Source organism: Protobothrops mucrosquamatus, unplaced genomic scaffold (genome assembly GCF_001527695.2).
Source record: "Protobothrops mucrosquamatus isolate PMUCROS unplaced genomic scaffold, P.Mucros_1.0 scaffold2614, whole genome shotgun sequence".
Taxonomy (NCBI): Eukaryota; Metazoa; Chordata; class Lepidosauria; order Squamata; family Viperidae; genus Protobothrops; species Protobothrops mucrosquamatus.
In genome coordinates this window covers 25,876-45,440 of record NW_015388668.1, presented here as the reverse complement: position 1 = coordinate 45,440, position 19,565 = coordinate 25,876, and the positions used below count along the sequence as shown (strand labels likewise).

Here is a 19,565-nt window from a genome sequence, read left to right as displayed (position 1 = left end):
TCTTTTTTTCCTTCCTTCCTTCCTTCCTTCCTTTCCTTCCTTCCTTCACTCCATCCCTTCTTTCTTTCTCTTTCTTCCTTCCTTCCTTCCTTTCTTCCTTCCTTTCTTTTTTCCTTCTTTCCTTCCTTCCCTCCTTTTCTTTCTTTCTTTCTTTCTTTCTTTCTTCTTTCTTTCTTTCTTTCTCCCTCCCTCCCTCCCTCCTTTCTTTCTTTCTTTCTTTCTTTCCTTCCTTCCTTCCTTCCTTCCATCCATCCATCCATCCATCCATCCATCCAAGAAGCTTCTTCAGCAAGCAATATAAATCCTTCCACTCCCCACCATCCAGTCAGAGCTGAAGAAGCTTCTTGGGTGAGAAGCGAAACGTCTTCGAAAGAAAGACAAGAAAGTCCAGTTGTCTCCTGAAAAAAAAAGCACCTCTGGGTTCCACACAAGTTGTGCGCAGAAAACGACTTAAATTTAAGTTACTAGTTAACGACCTTGAATACATGCCCGGCGGTTAGAGTTTCTTTTTGGTCAACACCAGGAGCTTTGAACGGGTCCAACGTCTGCTCAGTGTATGAGAAGCTTCTTACAGCAGTTGACGGACCTACCAGGGGTTGCTTCCCTTTCAGGAGCTGAATTCCGCTCTGGTGGAGCGAGACCGAGCCATCTGCGAAAGGAATGAGCTTCTGGAAAAATATTGCCATGAAGTGAAGGATAAGGCTGAGGCCCAGAAGGAGCTGGACCAGGCATGTAAGGATATTGAGACCGTGAAAGAAGAGAGGGATGTAGCCAGGAAGGAGAGGACGGAAGCCATTATCCAGAGGGACCACCTACTACGAGAATACTACCAAGCACGCCAGGTAACACTGTGACTCTTTTTTTTTTTGAAAGATTGCGGAGTAGGATGCTGTTTTCTTGGAAGTCCTTTTTGTCTTTTTCTTTTTCTTTTAATTTTATAACATTTTATTAGATTATAGAATAAAATACCAAAACACAAAAGCAAATAGTAGGACAAAGTGGGGAGAGAAAGAGAAAAGAAAAGAAAAGAAAAGGCATTTTATTAGATTATAGAATAAAATACCAAAACACAAAAGCAAATAGTAGGACACAGTGGGGAGAGAAAGAGGCATTTTTTTTGTTTTTTTGTTTTATTTCTTATAATGGCCAAATTTGTTGAACTTGCTTGGCAATTTTTCAATTTCTCTTCAATTTTTCACAAAAAAAAGCAACTTCACTTAATCGTTGTACATAAATTACATAAATTAAACAATTGCATAAGAATGAGAGTGAGTTCTTCAGAGGATCACATTGACAACCGAGATTTAATCTGATTGTAGAATACAGGCTCACTAACTGAGGGTGGGGGAAATGAAATCCTTGCCCATAATAATAATAATAAAAATTGCAAATTGTACCTATGTTGAGCGCAAATTATTATTATTATTATTTTTTAAATCTGATGTAAAATGCATTAGCAATCAAAGCGAAGTCTACAGAAGCAACCACAGAATGGACGATAGATTATTGGGGTTCTATTGAAATAAATCCAGAGCTTCCAATATTTTCAAACCATGTTGTCAGAATGTTTTAATTTCTTTTTCTTCTCTTTTCTTTTCTTTTCTTTTCTTTTAAATCTGGCTTGGGTTCTCCCCTCCACAACTCTGAGGCGCCCGCTTTCGTATTATCTGGCGTTGCTTCTGATTCCGTGATCTGCTTTTTCGCAGATACAAGATTCAGCCACGCTGGATGTAGAAAGGGCGAACAAAGAAATAGAAATCCTTCGGAAGCAGTACGAGGCCATGTCGCAGGAGTTAAAAGAAGCGACGCAAGAAGCGGAAGTTGCCAAATGCAGACGGGACTGGGCTTTCCAGGAGCGGGACAAGATCGTTGCCGAACGAGAGAGCATACGGTAAAACGATCCTTTCTAGGAAATTGCACTATCCAGGACTGTACACACAGTCCCCGACTTACAACAACAACAACAGCACTAATAATAATAAAGTTGGAGGTCTTCTAGTCCAACCCCCTGCTCAGTCAGGAAACTCTATACCACGTCAGACAAACGGCTGTCCAGTCTCTTCTTAAAAACGTCCAGTTTTGGCCACAGAGAGTGGGCCGTGACAAGATGGCCACAGAAGACTTGATCATTTTTCAACTCAACGCATTAAAGTCTTTCTGCTTTTTGAATAGGATCAAAGGTGCCATTTGCAGGTCTGCAACAATTGATTAAAGGAATCTGTACCTTAGGGGGAAAAAACCCCAATTGAGCTTGATCAAATGATCACTGGGGATGCTGGGGAGGTCGTAAGTGCGAAAAGCGGTCGTAGGTCCCTTTTTTCCAGTGCTGTTGCAACTTTGAATGGTCACTAAATTATGTACTCCGTGCCCCCAATATATATTGCACGTAACAGAGTGAAAGAGTAGGCAGAGATTTCCCATCTGAAAACTTCCAACGGGTTGACTAATCCTGTTTAGTTTAGCTGAGAAAAAGGTTCTCCACGTAGAACCATCGGTCCTTATATCGTGATAAAGGTTATTTTATTGATTGATCTAGTTGCGCTGGTTGGACTGCCTGTGTTCTGTCCTAGAGAAAAGGGCACGGAGGCCGCGTGGGGACTCTTGTTGTGGCACCTGCAGCAGCCCTCTGACCTTGTGTTTCCATTTCTTTGAAGAACTTTGTGCGATAACCTGAGACGGGAAAGGGACCGCGCCGTGAGCGACTTGGCGGAGGCCCTCCGCAACCTGGACGACATGAGAAAGCAAAAGAACGACGCCGGACGCGAATTGAAGGAACTGAAGTAGGTGATACAAAACTCTTTGCATGCTCTGTGTCAGGTCTTTCTTTCCAGGCACAACCCTTGGGAGGACGGGATATTTATGGCATGAAAGCACAGGTTGTCCTTGAGTTACCAGCACAATTAGCCCAACATTTCTCTTGCTAAAGCAGACAGTTGTTGAATGTGAGTTGTGCCCTGTTTTACAATGTTCCTTGCCACAGTTGTTCAGTGTATCGCTGTAGTGGTTAAGGAGGTTACACAATGGTTAAGTGAACCTGACTTCCCCATTGTCTTTGCTTGTCAGTAGTTGGCCAGCCAGGGTACAAATAGCAATAGCAAAAGCACTTAGACTTATATACCGCTTCGCAGTTCTTTTACAGCCCTCACTAAGCAGCTTACAGAGTCAGCCTCTTGCCCTCGACCATCTGGGTCCTCATTTTACCGACTTCGGAAAGAAGGACGGAAGGCTGAGTCAACATTGAGCCAGTTAGGATCAAACTACTGGCTGTGGCCGGTGTTAGTCTGCAATACTGCATTCTAAGCACTGTGCCACCAAGGAAGGAAGGAAGGAAGGAAGGAAGGAAGGAAGGAAGGAAGGAAGGGGTGGGAGGGAGGGAGGGAGGGAAGGAAGAAAGACAAGAGTGGGAGGGAAAGAAGGGAGGGAGGGAAGGAGGGAGGGAGGGAAGGCAGGCAGGCGAGGATGGGAAGGAAGGGGAGTAAAAGGGAGGAAAGGAGGGAGGGAGGAAGAAAGATGGAGAAGGAAGGAAGGAAGATGGAGAAGGAAGGAAAGAAAAGAAAGAAAAAGAAAGAAAGAAGAAAGAAAGAAAGAAAGAAAGAAAGAAAGAAAGAAAGAAAGAAAGAAAGAAAAGAATAGATCTGTCTATCGGACTAACTTTGAATCAGAAGACAAATAAACTGTGATGCTCCAGTCTGGATAGGTTGGGAGAGATTCATTCTTGGCCCACTTAGCAGATTTCATTCAAGGTAGCATCTTTGCATCCCCTGCCTATTAAGCAGTGATCAGGTTTACCTGAAATCAGAACCCAAGCCTTGAAATTGCGCCTGTAAAGGTGAGAGAGAATAAGCGGTCCCTCCGTCCCGATTGTGATGTTCGATTTTCCACAGAGAGAAGATGGAGAATCAGCTGGAGAAAGAGGCACGGTTTCGGCAGCTGATGGCTCACAGTTCCCACGATTCCGCCATTGACACAGATTCAATGGAGTGGGAAACGGAAGTAGTAGAGTTCGAGAAAGACAGGGTAAGTGAAAGACCCTGCTCCCAGGTCAGCAATAAGAGCTCCGTGGCTGGAAAGTTCCCAGCAAACAGAGAGAGGAGGTAAAGCAATACCTCGCGTGTGCTCGCGTGTCCTTAGTAAGAAATTACTACAGGCGAATGTGTGTATCTTTTAGGAAGACATGGATTTGAAGGCTCTCGGTTTCGATGTGGCCGAAGGAGTGAACGAACCTTATCTTCCTGGAGACTGCGGGATATTTGTCACCAAAGTCGACAAAGGAAGCATTGCAGACGGCCGATTGAGGTATCCTGGGGGTAGTTTGGCCAAACACTTGAGTTGAATTGAATCGAACAGCTAAATGTCTATGGCAGGGGTAGGCAACCTTGGCTCTTTTATGACTTGTGGACTTCAACTCCCAGAATTCCTGAGCCATAGCTGGCTCAGGAATTCTTGGAGTTGAAGTCCACAAGTCATAAAAGACCCAAGGTTGCCTACCCCTGGTCTATGGAGATTCTCGGTCATGTTCCTGGTTGACCCAAAGATGCTTTTTCAGGGGGCAACTGGACTTTCTTGTTTTTCTTTGAAGACCTTTCACTTCTCATCCAAGAAGCTTCTTCAGCTCTGTGCTGTTAACAGAATCGGGTAGTCCTGCTAGAAATCAATCAATCAATTAAATTCTAATTAATGTCTAATTTCTAATTAATCAGGGTGAACGACTGGCTCCTGAAGATAAACGACGTGGATCTTACCAACAAGGACAAAAAACAAGTCATAAAAGCAGTCCTCAACGGCGGAGGAGTTATCAATATGGTGGTCCGGCGAAGGAAGTCCTTGGGAGGGAAGATTGTAACCCCGCTACACATCAGCCTTTCGGGCCACAAAGGTGAGGTCCTCGTGGCGCCTCAGAGTCAGGTTGGCAAATATGCGGGGATCCAGCCAGTATTTCCACTGCATTCTTCATGTCATGGGTTCGCTCAGCAAGTGAATAAGTAGATTCCCTGGTCTGCGTTCCTGGATTTGCTGTCGAAGCGAATACGTACATTGATAGGCTTCCCTCGTCTGTGTTCCTATAAGATTGGAATCCTGTTATGGAAGATGTTTTCTATTTGGTATTAATGATTCTAAAACGTCCAATTTAATTTCTTTTTGCAACGGCCGTGGTTGCATCGCTATGTCCAGTAGCTCTTAGGATACCGACTTTCCTAAATTAGAAGTCTCCCGTAAGTCAACCTCAGTTCTTTCATGTACGTCACCATATACCAGTGGTGGCGTCATGTACGTCACCATATACCAGTGGTGGCGAACCTATGGCACAGGTGCCAGAGGCGGCACTCAGAGCCCTCTCTGTGGGCACGCGCACTGTTGCCCCAGTCCTAGGCCTTCAGCTGGGTTTTATAAAACCTTTTCGCGTTAGGCCTCCCCTGCCGTGTGCAAAAAAAAAAAAAAGGTTCAATCAGTCAATTTCAAGTTCTTGCGGGAAAAAAAAATCTTGCAAAGTTGGAATTGATTGATTGAACTTTTTAGTCCCACCCAGTCTGCCATTACCACCGCAGCCACGCCCACCCAATGGGCCGCACCCACCCAATGGGCCGCACCCACCCGGCACCCGACGATGCATAAGTGGGTTGTCAAGTCTGCTAACATTGGATATTCATTGGTTTTGGGTTGCAGTTTGGGTACTCAGTCTCTAAAAGGTTTGCCATCACTGCCATATACAGTCTTTTTCTTGGCAGTAATAGGTCATCATTTTGGATGACTTTTTTTTTTTAAAAAAAACTTCCCAATGTAGCCTGATCCCTGACATTTCTGGGAGTTTTTCCATCCAAAATCCCGACCAAACCAGGCTTTGCTTAGTTTCCAAAGTCACCAAGCTGGTGCCGGATGCCGAGAACTCAGAACAAAATCGAGTGCTAAAAATTGACCTTGGCTTTGGTCTTCTCCATTTCAGATAGCGGAATTGGTTTAGAAAATGGCGTCTTTGTGGCCACCATCACGACGGGCAGTCCAGCGGCCAAGGATGGGTCCCTCACTGTGGGAGACAGGATCATTGCGGTAAATTATTTTCCAGTCTGCTTTTAGTCCATAGAGGAGATTTACCATAGAAATTCAAATCAGATGAGATGGGAAGCTGGAAGCAGAGATATTTCTTGTCAAGTTACATGCTAACTATAAGTGGTTGGTAGGCAACCATCATAAAACGTGATCACTGGAGACTGCAAACAGCTGTAAATGTGCCCAGATTGCCACAGGGCCACGGAAGGGGCCTAACCCATCAAAATTTCTGATTCAGGTGGTAAGTCCTACTTTTCGGGTCAGTCGTAAATTTCTAATGATCGCTAAATGACTGGTTGTAAATCAACTGGCAGGTACTTAGGACAGTTGCAGTGTCCCTTTTGCCACCTTTAGACAATGGGGAAAGCCGGATTCTTGACTGTTGCATGCTTGATACGTCTCCATTTTCCTGCAGATAAATGGAATTGCACTAGATAATAAATCACTGACGGAATGCGAAGCTTTGCTGCGAAATTGCCGGGAGTCTCTTACGCTTTCGTTGATGAAGGTGAGCGGGAACAAAGAGGGCGTAGTCTTTTGTCGGTGAATAATATTTATTTAACAGGAGAAGATTGTATCAACCACCTTTGCAGTTGTCTTCTTCTTCTGATATTTCGCCATGCACCATCCCCCTTTCTTCCTGTGAAGAAGATCATGAGATACCAGAAGATTAAGCAAAATCGACTCGTACGTCACGTTGTAGCATCTTTTCGGGTGGAGAAACCAGCCTGTCCTGGTTGAACAACCCGTTAAAGTAGAGTTCCTCAACCTTTCTGGTTTGCTGGCCTGGTGGGAAAGGGAGGAGCAGGGGCTTTTACACACGCATGTGCACATGTGAACGGGGATGCTGCCTGGCCCTCATCTTCTAAGTACTTGATAGGCTGGGGGTAAATCAGCATTCTTGTTGACTGATCAGGGGCCCGATTCCCAGGCTTCAATCACTTCCCTGGCTGTTTTTGTCCCTGCTCGTCCAACAATCTGAATAGCTGCAAAATTGAATATTGGAGTCCAAAAGCTTGGCAGACAAAACCGACCCAGATTGGATCCTGCAGCTTACTTAATTGTCATGTCTTTCTCCTTGCATCTGTTATTTGCAGGATGCTCCCTTCACTTCAGGGAACAAGTGAGAGTATGTCATTTCCAAGATGACAAAGGAGTCTTAAGTTACCGATAGCTTTCATTAGGCCTGTCCTACTGAATTTATCCAATCCTCTAAACTAGCCATCGAAATTTTGGCCATTCATAGATCTTAGGGTAGTGAATTCCACTTCTCTGTGTTTGTTTTAGATGTATGCACTCTATGGGATTTTACAAGGTTTAGCCCAGCGGTTCTCAACCTATGGGTCGCGACCCCATTTGGGGTCGATCGACCATTTCACGGGGGTCGCCAAGCAAGGCTGTCTGCCATTTTTTTTGTCTGCCATTTTTTCCCCTTTTCCGGTGGGTGCCTTACCTCCCTTGGGCTGGGCCAGCTGGTGGTCGGCCTGCTCCGTCTCTGCCGCTTGCCAGCTACGCCTCGGCCGGTGCAGGGGGCGGAACCACGCATGCGTGGCGCTCCCGGGTAGGGAAAGTCCTCGACTTACGACCGGTTGGGTAGTCCTCGACTTACGACCGGTTTAGTCCTCGACTTACGACCAGTTGGGGGTCGCGGCATTAAAAAGGTTGAGAACCACTGGTTTAGCCCAACACTTTTAGAAGGCTTAGGGGGAGGAAACTATGTTAGAGTTTTTTCCCCATCCCATAATTAGTTAAAAAAACCAATAATATAAATTACAGAATAACTTCCCAAAGAAATCAATGTATTTTACATGATTTTTAGAATTCAGCTTTTCTTCTAACAGTATAAGGGTACAAAATATTAATGTATTTCAGTGCAGCCTAGCACTAAACATTGGTAGATTAATATATAAGTTTGGGACCGCTCTATCGCACAGCTGCATCTGTAAATTCTGCAACCAGCTGGTGTTGTTTCTCCTCCTTCTAGGTTTATCCTCAGAGCTCGTGTTCCTCTTGGAGTGGCCAAAACATATTTGAAAACCTTAAGGATCCGGAGAAGATCTCCAACGGCAGGACTCACCCGTCAGACGTACAGGTTCAAAATAAAAGGAACTTAAAACACAACAGTTCAACCCAGACCGATATTTTCAGCCCGGACATAATGGATGTCAAGAAGGATCAGAGCGATCAAGAGAACGGCTTGTACTGCAGTCTGAAAACGTTTTCCAGTAGCGTTTTACATACTGACTCCCACCGGAACACGGTCCACGAGTGCCACAGTAATTCGGAACACAGCCTCGGATCCTTCGGTCCCGATGGGTACGGGGACCCAAGTTACGGGATAGTGAACCTGGATAACCAGAGGCTCTCCTTTGAACCCACAGTCGCAGACTGCCTTGTGCTTGAGAGCGCCTTAGACAAAGGACCGGGCGGGAAACACAGCGGTGGCACCTGGCCCAAAGTGCTGGTCAACTTAGGTCCGGCCGAAACGGAAAAATTCTCCGTGTACAAAAAGCCCAAACAAAGGAAATCCATCTTTGACCCGGACACTTTCAAAAGACCCTTGACGCCTCCCAAGATGGATTATCTGTCTCCCAATCCGATGTTGGGACCGTCAGCCCAGCCTTCCAAAGCAGAAGCCGTCTCCACTCCGCCCACACCTCCAACTAGAAGCGATTCTATTAAATTTAAACACAAACAGCAGGCCAGCTCTACCTCGGAGCCTACGGTGACGACGGGATCCCCCCCTCCTAGTCCAGCGACAGTCCAGCCCCCGCTTTCCATTGAACAGAAGCCCGACTCCTGTGTTCTCAAGGGGCGAGGGAGACCCTCAGGACAATACTACAGGGAGGAGGCAGGAGACCCTGGACACTTGCCTTCAAGAAAACCCTGTGAAGAGGACCTTGGCTTTCAAAGAGCGGAAGAGCCTGAAATTAAAAGACCGAGGCCCAAATCTGCTCCCGCCTTCAGGCATAAACTAAACCCCGTGCCCATCCCTAATCCATCTCGGCAGGTAGATATGGGATCTTGGAAAAAAGGATGCTGGCTAGTCCTTTCCCCAGTGAATTCAGAGCTTAAATTATCTTTCCGACGTCAAAGGGGGTCGCATTGCAGAAAGGTTGACTTGTTGTTCAAGGTGTGCCAGGATGCTTCTTGAACAGGGTCTAGGACAATGTGTCGTGGCCAACTCACCGCAGCTAAGTTGACAACGGCCAACTCCCTGTGGCCAACTCGCTGCTGTGGGGCAACTCACCACAGGACAAGAGTTACAGCAGTACCAAAGAACTGGTGGAATAGGATTGTTAAATAAAAGAAGGCAAAGGAGGGACAAAAGGAAGTGTGAAAGACAAAACTTTGACAAAATTAATTTTTTAAATTATTTTAAAGAATTAAATTGAATTGTTGAATTGTCCCACAGCAAGTTGGCCACAGGTGAGTTGTCCCACGTGTAAGTTGGCCAAGACAAGTTGGCCACAGAGAGTGTATGTTTTAATCTCCAGGCCTTTGATCATCTTAGATGCTCTTCTCTGAATTTTTTTCAAACTCTTCAACGTCTTTTTTGTGATATGGTGACCAAAATTGGCTGCAGTATTCCAGGTGTGGCCTCACTAGGGCTTTATAAAACGGTACTAATACTTTGCGTGATCTTGATTCTACGCCCCTGTTTACACAACCCAGGATTGTATTAGCTTTTTTGGTGGTGGCTGGCTCCTAAGAGGCAGAACATTTGACAATTTTCATGCCAGGTCTGATTATAGGCACTTTTTTTTGTTCTATTTCCCTCAATTAAGCCAGGAAATGTACTGTAGAAAACCAGCCCAAAATTCCACTAAAAGGGGAGGGGAAGTGTGATCAAGCTGTAACAAAAGGGATACGTAAACATTTTTGTGTCACATCATACTAGTTGTATGCGAGTAGAAATTGTAGAAATGTATGTTGAGTATTATATCTAACCTGGAATGTTTGTTCTGAGAGTAGATCAAAGAGCCTGTTGGGAGGTCATTTTGTTGGGAAAGATGTCCTAATTTGCTGTGAAACGCAACACACCTGTATAAATAGAGATTTTTTTGGCAGTGGCTCTAATAATGGTGCCTTTGGGCTTCTGTTGGAAATATGACCCATAACACAGGAAGATGCTTTGGATTTTCTTGCCCAGGTACAGAAATACATTCCAGCGAGTGAAGAGTTCCTGTCTCCAGAGACACAAGAATGGCCGACATATTCACCCAAACGGGCGAGTCGTCACAGCGATGGTTTCGTGTCGGCCTGTTTATACTCCGGAAGCTTGTCAGGAGGTTCGTACCAATGATTTGCATGATCAGTTCAGATTTTCTTCTGTTGCATGATATCTGCCCAACTGCAGATACTCCTTGACTTAACAACAGTTTGTAACCAAAGTTACAACGGAACTGGGGGAAAAAAATGTCTTACGGCCGTTTTTCACCCTTACGACCGTTGCAGCATCCCCTATGGCAGTGATGGCGAACCTTTTAGAGACCGAGTGCCCAAAAACTGGCCCCGCCCCTGTCCCACCCCCTGCCCTGCCCTGCCCCACTCTACCCCCTGCCCTGCCCCCACTCCGCCCCACCCTGCCTGCCCGCAGGGCCACTCACCACCTCCAGGGCCTGCCGCAGATCACCCAGGCAGCCCAGCAGCGCCATGGCAGCCATGCCCTCTGTCCACACCCCGCAGCATCAACTGTGCATGATGGGGTGTGAGGACAGAGTCTTGTCTATGCTGCCTGGCTGCCATGTCCTTGGCTGCGCTGCTCCGCGTGGGCCAAGCTCGGGGGCGACTCTCCTCCAGGGGGTTTCTGGTGAGGAGGGGATCACGGGGGGAGGCAAGGCTGGGGCAACGGCACGTGCGCCCACAGAGAGGGCTCTGAGTGCCGCCTCTGGCACCCGTGCCATAGGTTCGCCACCACTGCCCTATGGCAGGGTTCTTCAAACTTGGCCCTTTGATGACTTGTGGACTTCAACTCCCAGAATTCCTCAGCCAGCATGTCAACTGGCAGAGCCAGGTCCTTATGAAAAGATAGGAGGGTTAGGGCCAACCTCACATTGGGGAAGGGGGCAAGGTGTTCCAGAGGGCAGGAGCCACAGCAGAGAAGCCTCCCCCCTCCTGGACCCCACCAGCCGGAATAATCAGGCTGACGGGACCTGCAGCACGCCTCCTCTGCTGGCATCAGTGGGACGAGGCCAATCCCAGTGGGGTGAGACGGTCCCTCAGGCAACTTGGACCCATGCCATGAAGGGCTTACAAGGTGATCAGCAACACCTTGAATTGCACAGGAAGTTGAAGGCTGCCTGTATCTTTGGGGCCTTTTTTCTGCACCAATCAGTTGTCTATTATGGCTGAGCTACCCTACTGCAGAGGTTACTCTATATAACTTCTCTTTGCTCTATAGGTACCGTCCCAAGAAACATTGCGCCGTGTTCTGCTGTGACAGCAGTGATGAGAAATCCCATTTACACAGCCTGGAGCCATAGAATTGCCACCACCAACTGCTCATCTGCAACCAATCAATACTGCCACCAACACCTGCATCCCAGGTGACTTAGATAAGGAGAATCGTGAACGAAAGTCAAATGACTTGGGTTGTAGCATTCTTCTTCTAATTATGGTCAGGCAGAAGGTTCAGAGAAGCCTTCAAAGAGGCATCAGGTGTGCTGTTCTGCCCCCCCAGACATAACTGTGGTTCAGTGGGTTTATTAATATTCCCTCACAATTCCCTTCACCAAAACCCCAGAACTGTCCCAATTAAATCCAGCCCAAAGCAGACCGATGCTAGTCCAGAGAGCGATGGCCAGTGAGTCCACAAGGCACTTGAAAGTTTCCCAAACAAGATAAACCCACCAGGCAAAATTAAATCCACAATACAGAGTTTACAAGGCTTGATCCAAGTCAAGGCACGGTGTCAATCCAAAGCAAGGCAAGAATCACAACGACCAGGAAACACACGGCCAGGAAATGAACATGTTGTTCCCAGCATCACCTCCCTCTGTCTGCTGTGCTAAATAGCCAGCTTCTGGTGCAGCCCATCAAGATGGGCGAGGCTTTCTCCTCTTGAGGAATCAGGCTGACCTCCTCTGCTCCTGCCTTTTCTCTGCCCTACATGTTCTCAGATCAGGTGCAGAAGGCAGTTCCTCTTCCTCATCACTGACCGGCTGCAGCTGCCTGCTTTCCCCACCTGAAGCCTCAGGGCTGTCCTGCTGCAGCTGTACTTCAGCCAAATCCTGTTTGGCCGTTGGATGCATGTGACCGAATATCCCATTTTTTTTTGTCTTGCAGTGCTCAGCACCAGGGACATCTGAGTTTGGATCTGAGTCACAAGCACTCCAGTGAGTGCTCCGAAAATACGCGCTCAAGATCGTCCCATGGTTCAAATTCATTGCCTTCTAGCGCAAGACTGGGTAAGATGTCTGAAAGAAGACATGGTCTGCTTTGTTTTTGTAGTCGTAAGTGTATCGTGGATGTGGGTTTCCCTTCGCAGAGGGACATTGTTGGACAGGAGAGCTCTTGAAATGTTCTAGAGAAGATGTTTTGCGAGCTGGTGAGGCCACCATCCTCCCACCCTCTATCCTTTCAAAAACCTCAATAAAAATCCTTTTTTAACACCCTGTAATCCCTTAATTCGGAGTAGAGTCTGGGTGACTGGATGGAGCCAAGAGTTTACTGACCAGATGCCCTTCCTGAAGCCTACACAGAGTTCACAGCAAATATTTTTTTTCTTTGCACCCTAAGAGAAATATCTGCCACTACCTAATTGAACTCTCAACTTTCTGAGTGGGAGGCAACCATCTTTACCACTAGGACACCACACCCCTCTCTCACAAGCCTCAGTATGACCCACAAATGTTATGTATTGATTTGATCGATTGGCGTTAAAATCCAATTTATTTCATTGATCAGCATTGTACCTATAGACTGTTTAGCACTATATCTTTGAGATAATACACTGGCATCAGCGTACTGATGTACAGTTCATTGGCCTGTGTGTTTATGCGTAGTTAACATGCAGACCTAGCTAGGTGTTATGCTTTGCTGCACACACAACATGTAGGAACAAAGATTCTATTTTCCATTGCAAAACAGGGAGATTTCTAGATGAGAAACTTTTAAAAAGTGATAGAAGAGTTGTCTATAAGAGGCTTCCGACCAGCCTTTGAGTCCATCAGTAACGACAAAATATAATATTTTGTCCATTCTTGACTGTGCAACAAAGGCCATTTAAAGTTGATGACGAGGGGGGTCAAACTATTCTCCAAAGCGCCTGAAGGCAGGACAAGAAGCAACGGATGGAAACTAACCAAGGAGAGAAGCAACCTAGAACTAAGGAGAAACTTCCTGACAGTGAGAACAATTAACCAGTGGAACAACCTGCCTCCAGAAGCGGTGAATGCTCCAACACTGGAAGTCTTTAAGAAGAGACTGGACACCCCATTTGTCTGGAATGGTATAGGCTTTCCTGCCTGAGCAGGGGGTTGCACTAGATGACCTCCAAGATCCCTTCCAACTTTATTATTATTATTATTATTTTTGGAGAGAGGGGCTTCAGAGAGAGGGCGAGAGGTTGCCCTCTACTCCTAAATCCATGTATTTATTTATTTAAAAAAAAGATGCTCCCCCATCCTGCACTTGATTGAAGTAACTCTACGTTTAAATCTGTGGAGCTATCTTCCTAAACTCAAGTTTGTCCAAATCCAATGAGAATTCTTACCAAGTAAAATGTACTTCAAAGAGTCTCGTTACCAGCCTGGCTGATTTCTTGGAATTTAAATGAATTTATTTCTTTTTTTTCCCCTCCTCCTTAAGTCTATCTTTTTTTTCCCCCTCTCATTTTCCACCCCCAAATAGGCTCCTCCAGCAATTTACAGTATAGAACAGAACGAATAAAGATACCTTTGACACCACGGTACCCAAGGTCCATCATTGGTTCTGACAGAGGTAAGTAATGTCCATACTTTTCTTCTTTTCCAGCCCTCAAAGGGTAACCACCTCCAATGTACACTGCAGAAGCGTGGCAAAAAATAAACAAGTAAAATAAATTGTGCATATACCCACAGACACACACATAACGTGGCCCAGAGAAACAACACAGTCTAGTTCGGATGTATACATATACACGGAGAGAAAAACAAACCTTGCGAGTTTAACACCAGATGTTTTTCTCGCCATGTATGTGTATACATCCGTACTGTGGTAAGGCCACACTTGGAATACAGCATCCAGTTTTGGTCACCACGATGTAAAAAAGACATTGAGACTCTGGAAAGAGTGCAGAGAAGAGCAACAAAGATGATTAGGGGACTGGAGGCTAAAACATATAAGGAACGGTTGCTGGAATTGGTTATGTCTGGTTTAACGAAGAGAAGGACGAGAGGGGACATGATAGCAGCGTTCCAGTATCTCAGGGGCTGCCCCAAAGAAGAGGGAGTCAAGCTATTCTCCAAAGCACTGGAAGGCAAGACAAGAAGCAATGAATGGAAACTAATCAAGGAGAGAAGCAACCTACAAATGAGACATTTCCTGACAGTGAGAACAATTAACCAGTGGAACAACCTGCCTCCAGAAGCAGTGAATGCTGCAACACTGGATGTTTTTAAGAAGAGACTGGACAGCCATTTGTCTGAAATGATACAGAGTTTCCTGCCTGAGCAGGGGGTTGGACTATATGACCACCTCCTCCTCCTCATCATGATGATGATGATGATGATGATGATGATGATGATGATGTGTTGTTTCCCTGGGCCACATATGTGTGCATGATTTGTTGAGAGATAGAGATGCTTTCGATGGAAACCCAGTCCAAAATGCTTGGAGATAACCCCGCAGGGAATGTGTGAGCTCCTTGTTGTGTTCATGAAATGAAAGTTTGTACTAGATCAACATGGATATTTGTCTGTTGTTTATTGCAGGTTCTTTGTCTCATTCTGAATGTAGCAGCCCCAGCTTGGTAACCCCACCCCAGTCGCCGCTTAACTTGGAGACCTCATCTTTTGCCAGTAGCCAATCACAAAATTCTCTTTCCACCTTGCCCAGGATTTCAGTGAGCCCGGTCTCTATGGGGCAACGTCGAAAAGACAAGTAAGTTGTAGTTGTGGTTATGCCAATGCTTTCCCCCTCCGAGGGAAAGAACGTGGCTTGATCAAGCTCCGTTCCTGATGGCCTCAAATCCATGCAAGTTTCTGGACAACAATGTGGAAATGGCCTTCCGTTGCCTTCTTTGGGGAAGTTTCTTCTGGCCAGAAAGTTTTGGGAACTCTGTCCTATAGTACTGGGTTTACTCTCAATTATAGTTGTCCCATCTGCTTATTGTTTCTTGTCTCTACTTCATGCCATTTCCATAGTTTCATGGTTGCCTTCTTTGATCTGTGTCGCATTCTCCTCCTGTGCTTAGTCTGCCCTGGTTTATCAACAGCCAGAGTATTGCTGTCCTGGTTAGTATCGTGGTTTTGTGGCTTTGGCTGCATTTTTGGCCAGGACACCAAACAAGGGATGTGTAGATGACTGTGAATACGGCGTCTCCTTTCTTAGCAACAGACTGTTAAGGAAGGCACAGCGATCCGTTGTGTGTTACTTAGCAAGAACGACTCTTTTCAATAGCAGAGCAGTAAACTAAAGCAGGAGCCCCCAATCCCCGGGCCGTGGCCTGTTTGGAACCGGGCCATTCAAAGTTACAATGGCACTGAAAAACGTGACTTACGAACATTTCTCACCCTTACGACCGTCGCAGCATCCCCAGGGTCACGTGATCCAAATTCAGACGCTTGGCAACTGGCTCATATTTATGACCGCCCCGGGATCACGTGATTTTCCCTTTTGCGACCTTGTGACAAGCAAAGTCGATGGGGGAAACCCGGATTCACTTAACGTGTGTTCCTAACGCAAGGGACTGCAGTGCTTCACTTAACAACGGTGTCAAGCGAGGTCCTAAAATGGGGCAAAACTCACTTAAGAAAGGTCTCGCTTAGCAACATAAATGTGGGGCCCAGTTGAACCAGGATTCAGTGGCTATAGACCAGCACTAAGGGCATCATTTCCATACGTCAATGTGTAGTATAGCTTTGACTACTACATCTTTCTCTAAGGCTCTTTTTTCTTTTTCTTCCTTCCTTTCTTCATCCCTCTTCACCTTTCAGATATTTGTTCCGTAATAGGTCTTTTCTGAGAATTCCTGTGGCTCCTACGCCAAGGTTCTGTTCCCTCAGGAGTTTGAGGTTGGCTTGATATACAGGTTGTCCTTGAGCAGTTATTCGTGTGCTATTTACATGTTTGGATAAACCCTCCCCAAGGGGGGGAAAAATACTGCATGGGTAATTGCGTTGCTACCATGCGAGACGCCATCGTGAATTAACGGCTTGAGTTTGCTTTAGAGCTGCTTAATTTCCATCGACTAACCTTGCATTTTACTTGCGTAGAAGCACAAAACGGTCAGAGTTCAGCTTTCCCTCCTTCATCTTGTGATTCACCCCCATGAGCTAGAACTATATTTCTATATTTCTATAGAAATGCACTCTAAAGCAGGGGTCCCCAACCCCTGACCCGCAGCCCACTAACCGAGCTGCGGTCTATTTTTAACCGGGCCCTACAAGAGGAGAGCCGGCACACATGTGCATACGCAACTCAACTCGCGCGAGCAGCAGGCCGGCACGCATACGCACACGTACGCACAGGCAACTTGACTTGCAGTTGAGTTGTGTGTGTGCGTGCGCGTCGGCCTGCCGCTTGCACAGCCCAGTTCCCCTCTCCCTGCCTCCAGCCGGGTCGCCAAGCCACAAAGGTTGGGGATCACTGCTCTAAAGGGTCCAAAAATGGCTATAAATTGATGTCAGGCTTTTCTTTTTTCCTTCCTAGAATGCATTCCGAAATTGCCTATTATATATGCTTATTAACCTATATATATATATATAATATGAGCAAAGATACGTTTTATTTCCGGAGTTTTCCACCGTAATTCAATTTATAATTTAGTTTGCCATTCCATGCCCTTTAAGTTAGCACCGACTGCATCGAAGCTGTTCCGTGGAAGAACCATCTGACCCCCGGCTTTTGTCCCTCGCATGCGGAAAGGAATGTTGCCGTTTTTAAGTCGACATTTTAAAGTGGCCGCTGTTCCACTTTTTGAAAGGGGCAGTGGGCACGGTGCATGCCCTCCGTGCAATTATTATTATTATTATTTTCCCCTCTCTTCCTACGCTCGCTCAAGAGGTGTTCCTGTGCTCTCTTTTTTTCTCTCCCGAAGACTCTACATGGAAGAACCCCGTCATGTCAAAGTGCAAAAGGGCGTCGAACCTCTGGGGATCTCCATTGTCTGCGGGGAAAATGGTGGGATTTTCGTGTCGAAAGTAACCGGTGGCAGCATCGCCCATCAGGCCGGGCTTGAATATGGCGATCAGTTGTTAGAGGTAAAGCTTTTCCGTAGAGGTGGGCAATGAGTTGATCACGACAATGCTGCTTTTCAGTTGACTGGGTAGTACGGATTCTCCTCCTCTTACGACAGTTCATTTAGTGTCCATTCAAAGTTGCGACGGCACTGAGAAAAATGACCTAGGCCCGTTTTCCACGCAGCATCTCCCACAGTCAGGGGATCAAAATTCAGCTGCTTGGCAACTGGCATGTACTTATGACAGTTGCAGTGTCTCGTGTGATCCTCTTTGTGACCTCCTGACAAGCAAAGCCAATGGGGAAGCCGCATTCACTTAACAACCGGGTTACTAACTAATCATCTGAACAACGGTAGCAGGAAAAGTCGTAAAATGGGGCAAAACTCACTTAACAAACATCTCGGTTAACGACCCGATTGTCGTAAGTCGTAAGTCAAGGGCTACCTTGATAAAAAGCTGTTCAGATGCCTTCAAATACTCGGATTTATTGGCATTTTAACTAGTTTTTGTTGACATGCTCTAATGCAGAGGTCCTCAACCTTTTGGGCACCAGGGACTGGTTCTGTGGAGAGCGGTTTTCCCACGGACCGGAGGGGGTGTGGTTTCATGTGCTGCCTGCATCCCACGGATGGGGCTTTGCTTGTTTGTGTGGACCGGTTGCTGGCATGCCGCGGCCCGGTACCGGTCCACAGACCAGGGGTTGGGGACCCCTGTTCGACTGCATACCCTTGTTTCTAAGGATGGCTGGTTTAGCAGGCTGTTGGTAAACAGGGATGAATCCAAACACATCTCCCTTGTCCTTTATGCGTGTCTCCCTTGTGGGTTCACACATGTCCATGTTTTTTGCAGTGTGGTTACATTCCTATTTATTATTATTTTTTCCAAGAAAAACACTAGCATTCTCTTTATTTCCCAGAATGCTTCGGGCTTTGTAGAGAATAAAAATGGCAAAAGAGTTTTGTTTGGAAGTGGGCTTATCTGCCCAAATGTAACTCAAAAGAAAATTAAGGGATCTCATCACAGAGAGGTGGTGGAGCTGGTTATTTTTACTAATGTCCTTTCAGGAATTTTCTTTCCCTCCCTGGCTAATGCCTTCATCCTGACAACCATTATGTAGGCGCAGGCAGTCCTTGACTTAACAAGGTTCAGTGACCGAAGTTGCAACAACATTCAAAAAAGCAACTGATGACCATTTTTCACACTTACAACCATTGCAGCATCTTCATGCTTATGTGATCAAAATTCAGATGCTGGGCCACTGGCTTGTACTTACGACAGTTTTACTGTCCCAGGGTCATGTGATCACCATTTGTAACCTGCCCAGCCGGCTTCTGACAGGCAAAACCAATGGGGCAAAGCCAGCTTCACTTAACAACCGGGTTACTAACTTATTAACTGCAGCGATCCACTTAGCAAGAAAGGGCGTAAAATGGAACCAAATTGGGCTCAATTCTGCTCGTAAATCGAGAGAACTACCTATGTAGGCATGGCATTTCCCTCAAAACTCAAAAGGCTTCTTTCTCCCAAAGGGGTCATTAAGTACTACAAAACCAAGCTCTGAGCTTGCACGCATGCACTCACAACTTAATGCAAGAGAAGCAATCAGTTGGAAAAAAATCTTAGTGCAACATATTCCGTCAGTTGGGGAAGTCAAATTTCAGGCAAGCAAGGTTAGCAGCGTTCAACGCAGAAGTCTTTTGTGAGTGAATCTGTGTGTGGTTCCTGTCTTCCCTTCAGTTTAATGGAATCAACTTGCGAAACGCTACGGAACAACAAGCTCGGCTGATCATTGGGCAGCAGTGCGACACCATAACTATTTTGGCACAGTACAATCCCCACATGTTCCAGCTGGGCAATCATTCACGATCAAGGTAAGCTTAGACCTTCTCGGTATCCTGCGAAGATCTTTTTTCTCCAGGGGTAGGTTTGAACCAGAGACCCAGATTCTGTGTTACCGTGAAGCACCAGTTGATTGATTGGCAGATTATAGCAGATTTCCTTAATCTTTTTGGCTTTTCGGCCTGGCCAGGGGGGTGGGGGGAAGAGGGTATGGTTCCCTGTGAGCCCCACCACTCACACAAAAGAAGTGCACGCTGTTCTGTCCCCGTTCCGACCCACACACCCAAACAGCCAGCC

General features: G+C 46.2%; 1 protein-coding gene across 1 annotated transcript in view; it reads left to right on the top strand.

Moving 5' to 3' along the window:
• DLG5 (discs large MAGUK scaffold protein 5) overlaps window positions 1-19,565 on the top strand; it is a 47,574-nt gene that overhangs the window by 11,454 nt on the left and 16,555 nt on the right. Inside the window, exons 6-22 of the mRNA XM_015825387.1 lie at window positions 524-554; window positions 612-842; window positions 1,707-1,891; window positions 2,655-2,780; window positions 3,885-4,017; window positions 4,169-4,296; window positions 4,701-4,876; window positions 5,942-6,045; window positions 6,461-6,553; window positions 8,030-9,055; window positions 10,199-10,337; window positions 11,402-11,594; window positions 12,334-12,455; window positions 13,900-13,989; window positions 14,961-15,129; window positions 17,288-17,450; window positions 19,167-19,300. Of these exons, the coding sequence (XP_015680873.1) occupies window positions 524-554; window positions 612-842; window positions 1,707-1,891; window positions 2,655-2,780; window positions 3,885-4,017; window positions 4,169-4,296; window positions 4,701-4,876; window positions 5,942-6,045; window positions 6,461-6,553; window positions 8,030-9,055; window positions 10,199-10,337; window positions 11,402-11,594; window positions 12,334-12,455; window positions 13,900-13,989; window positions 14,961-15,129; window positions 17,288-17,450; window positions 19,167-19,300 (3,243 nt within the window). The remainder of the gene's footprint in view (window positions 1-523; window positions 555-611; window positions 843-1,706; window positions 1,892-2,654; window positions 2,781-3,884; window positions 4,018-4,168; window positions 4,297-4,700; window positions 4,877-5,941; window positions 6,046-6,460; window positions 6,554-8,029; window positions 9,056-10,198; window positions 10,338-11,401; window positions 11,595-12,333; window positions 12,456-13,899; window positions 13,990-14,960; window positions 15,130-17,287; window positions 17,451-19,166; window positions 19,301-19,565) is intronic.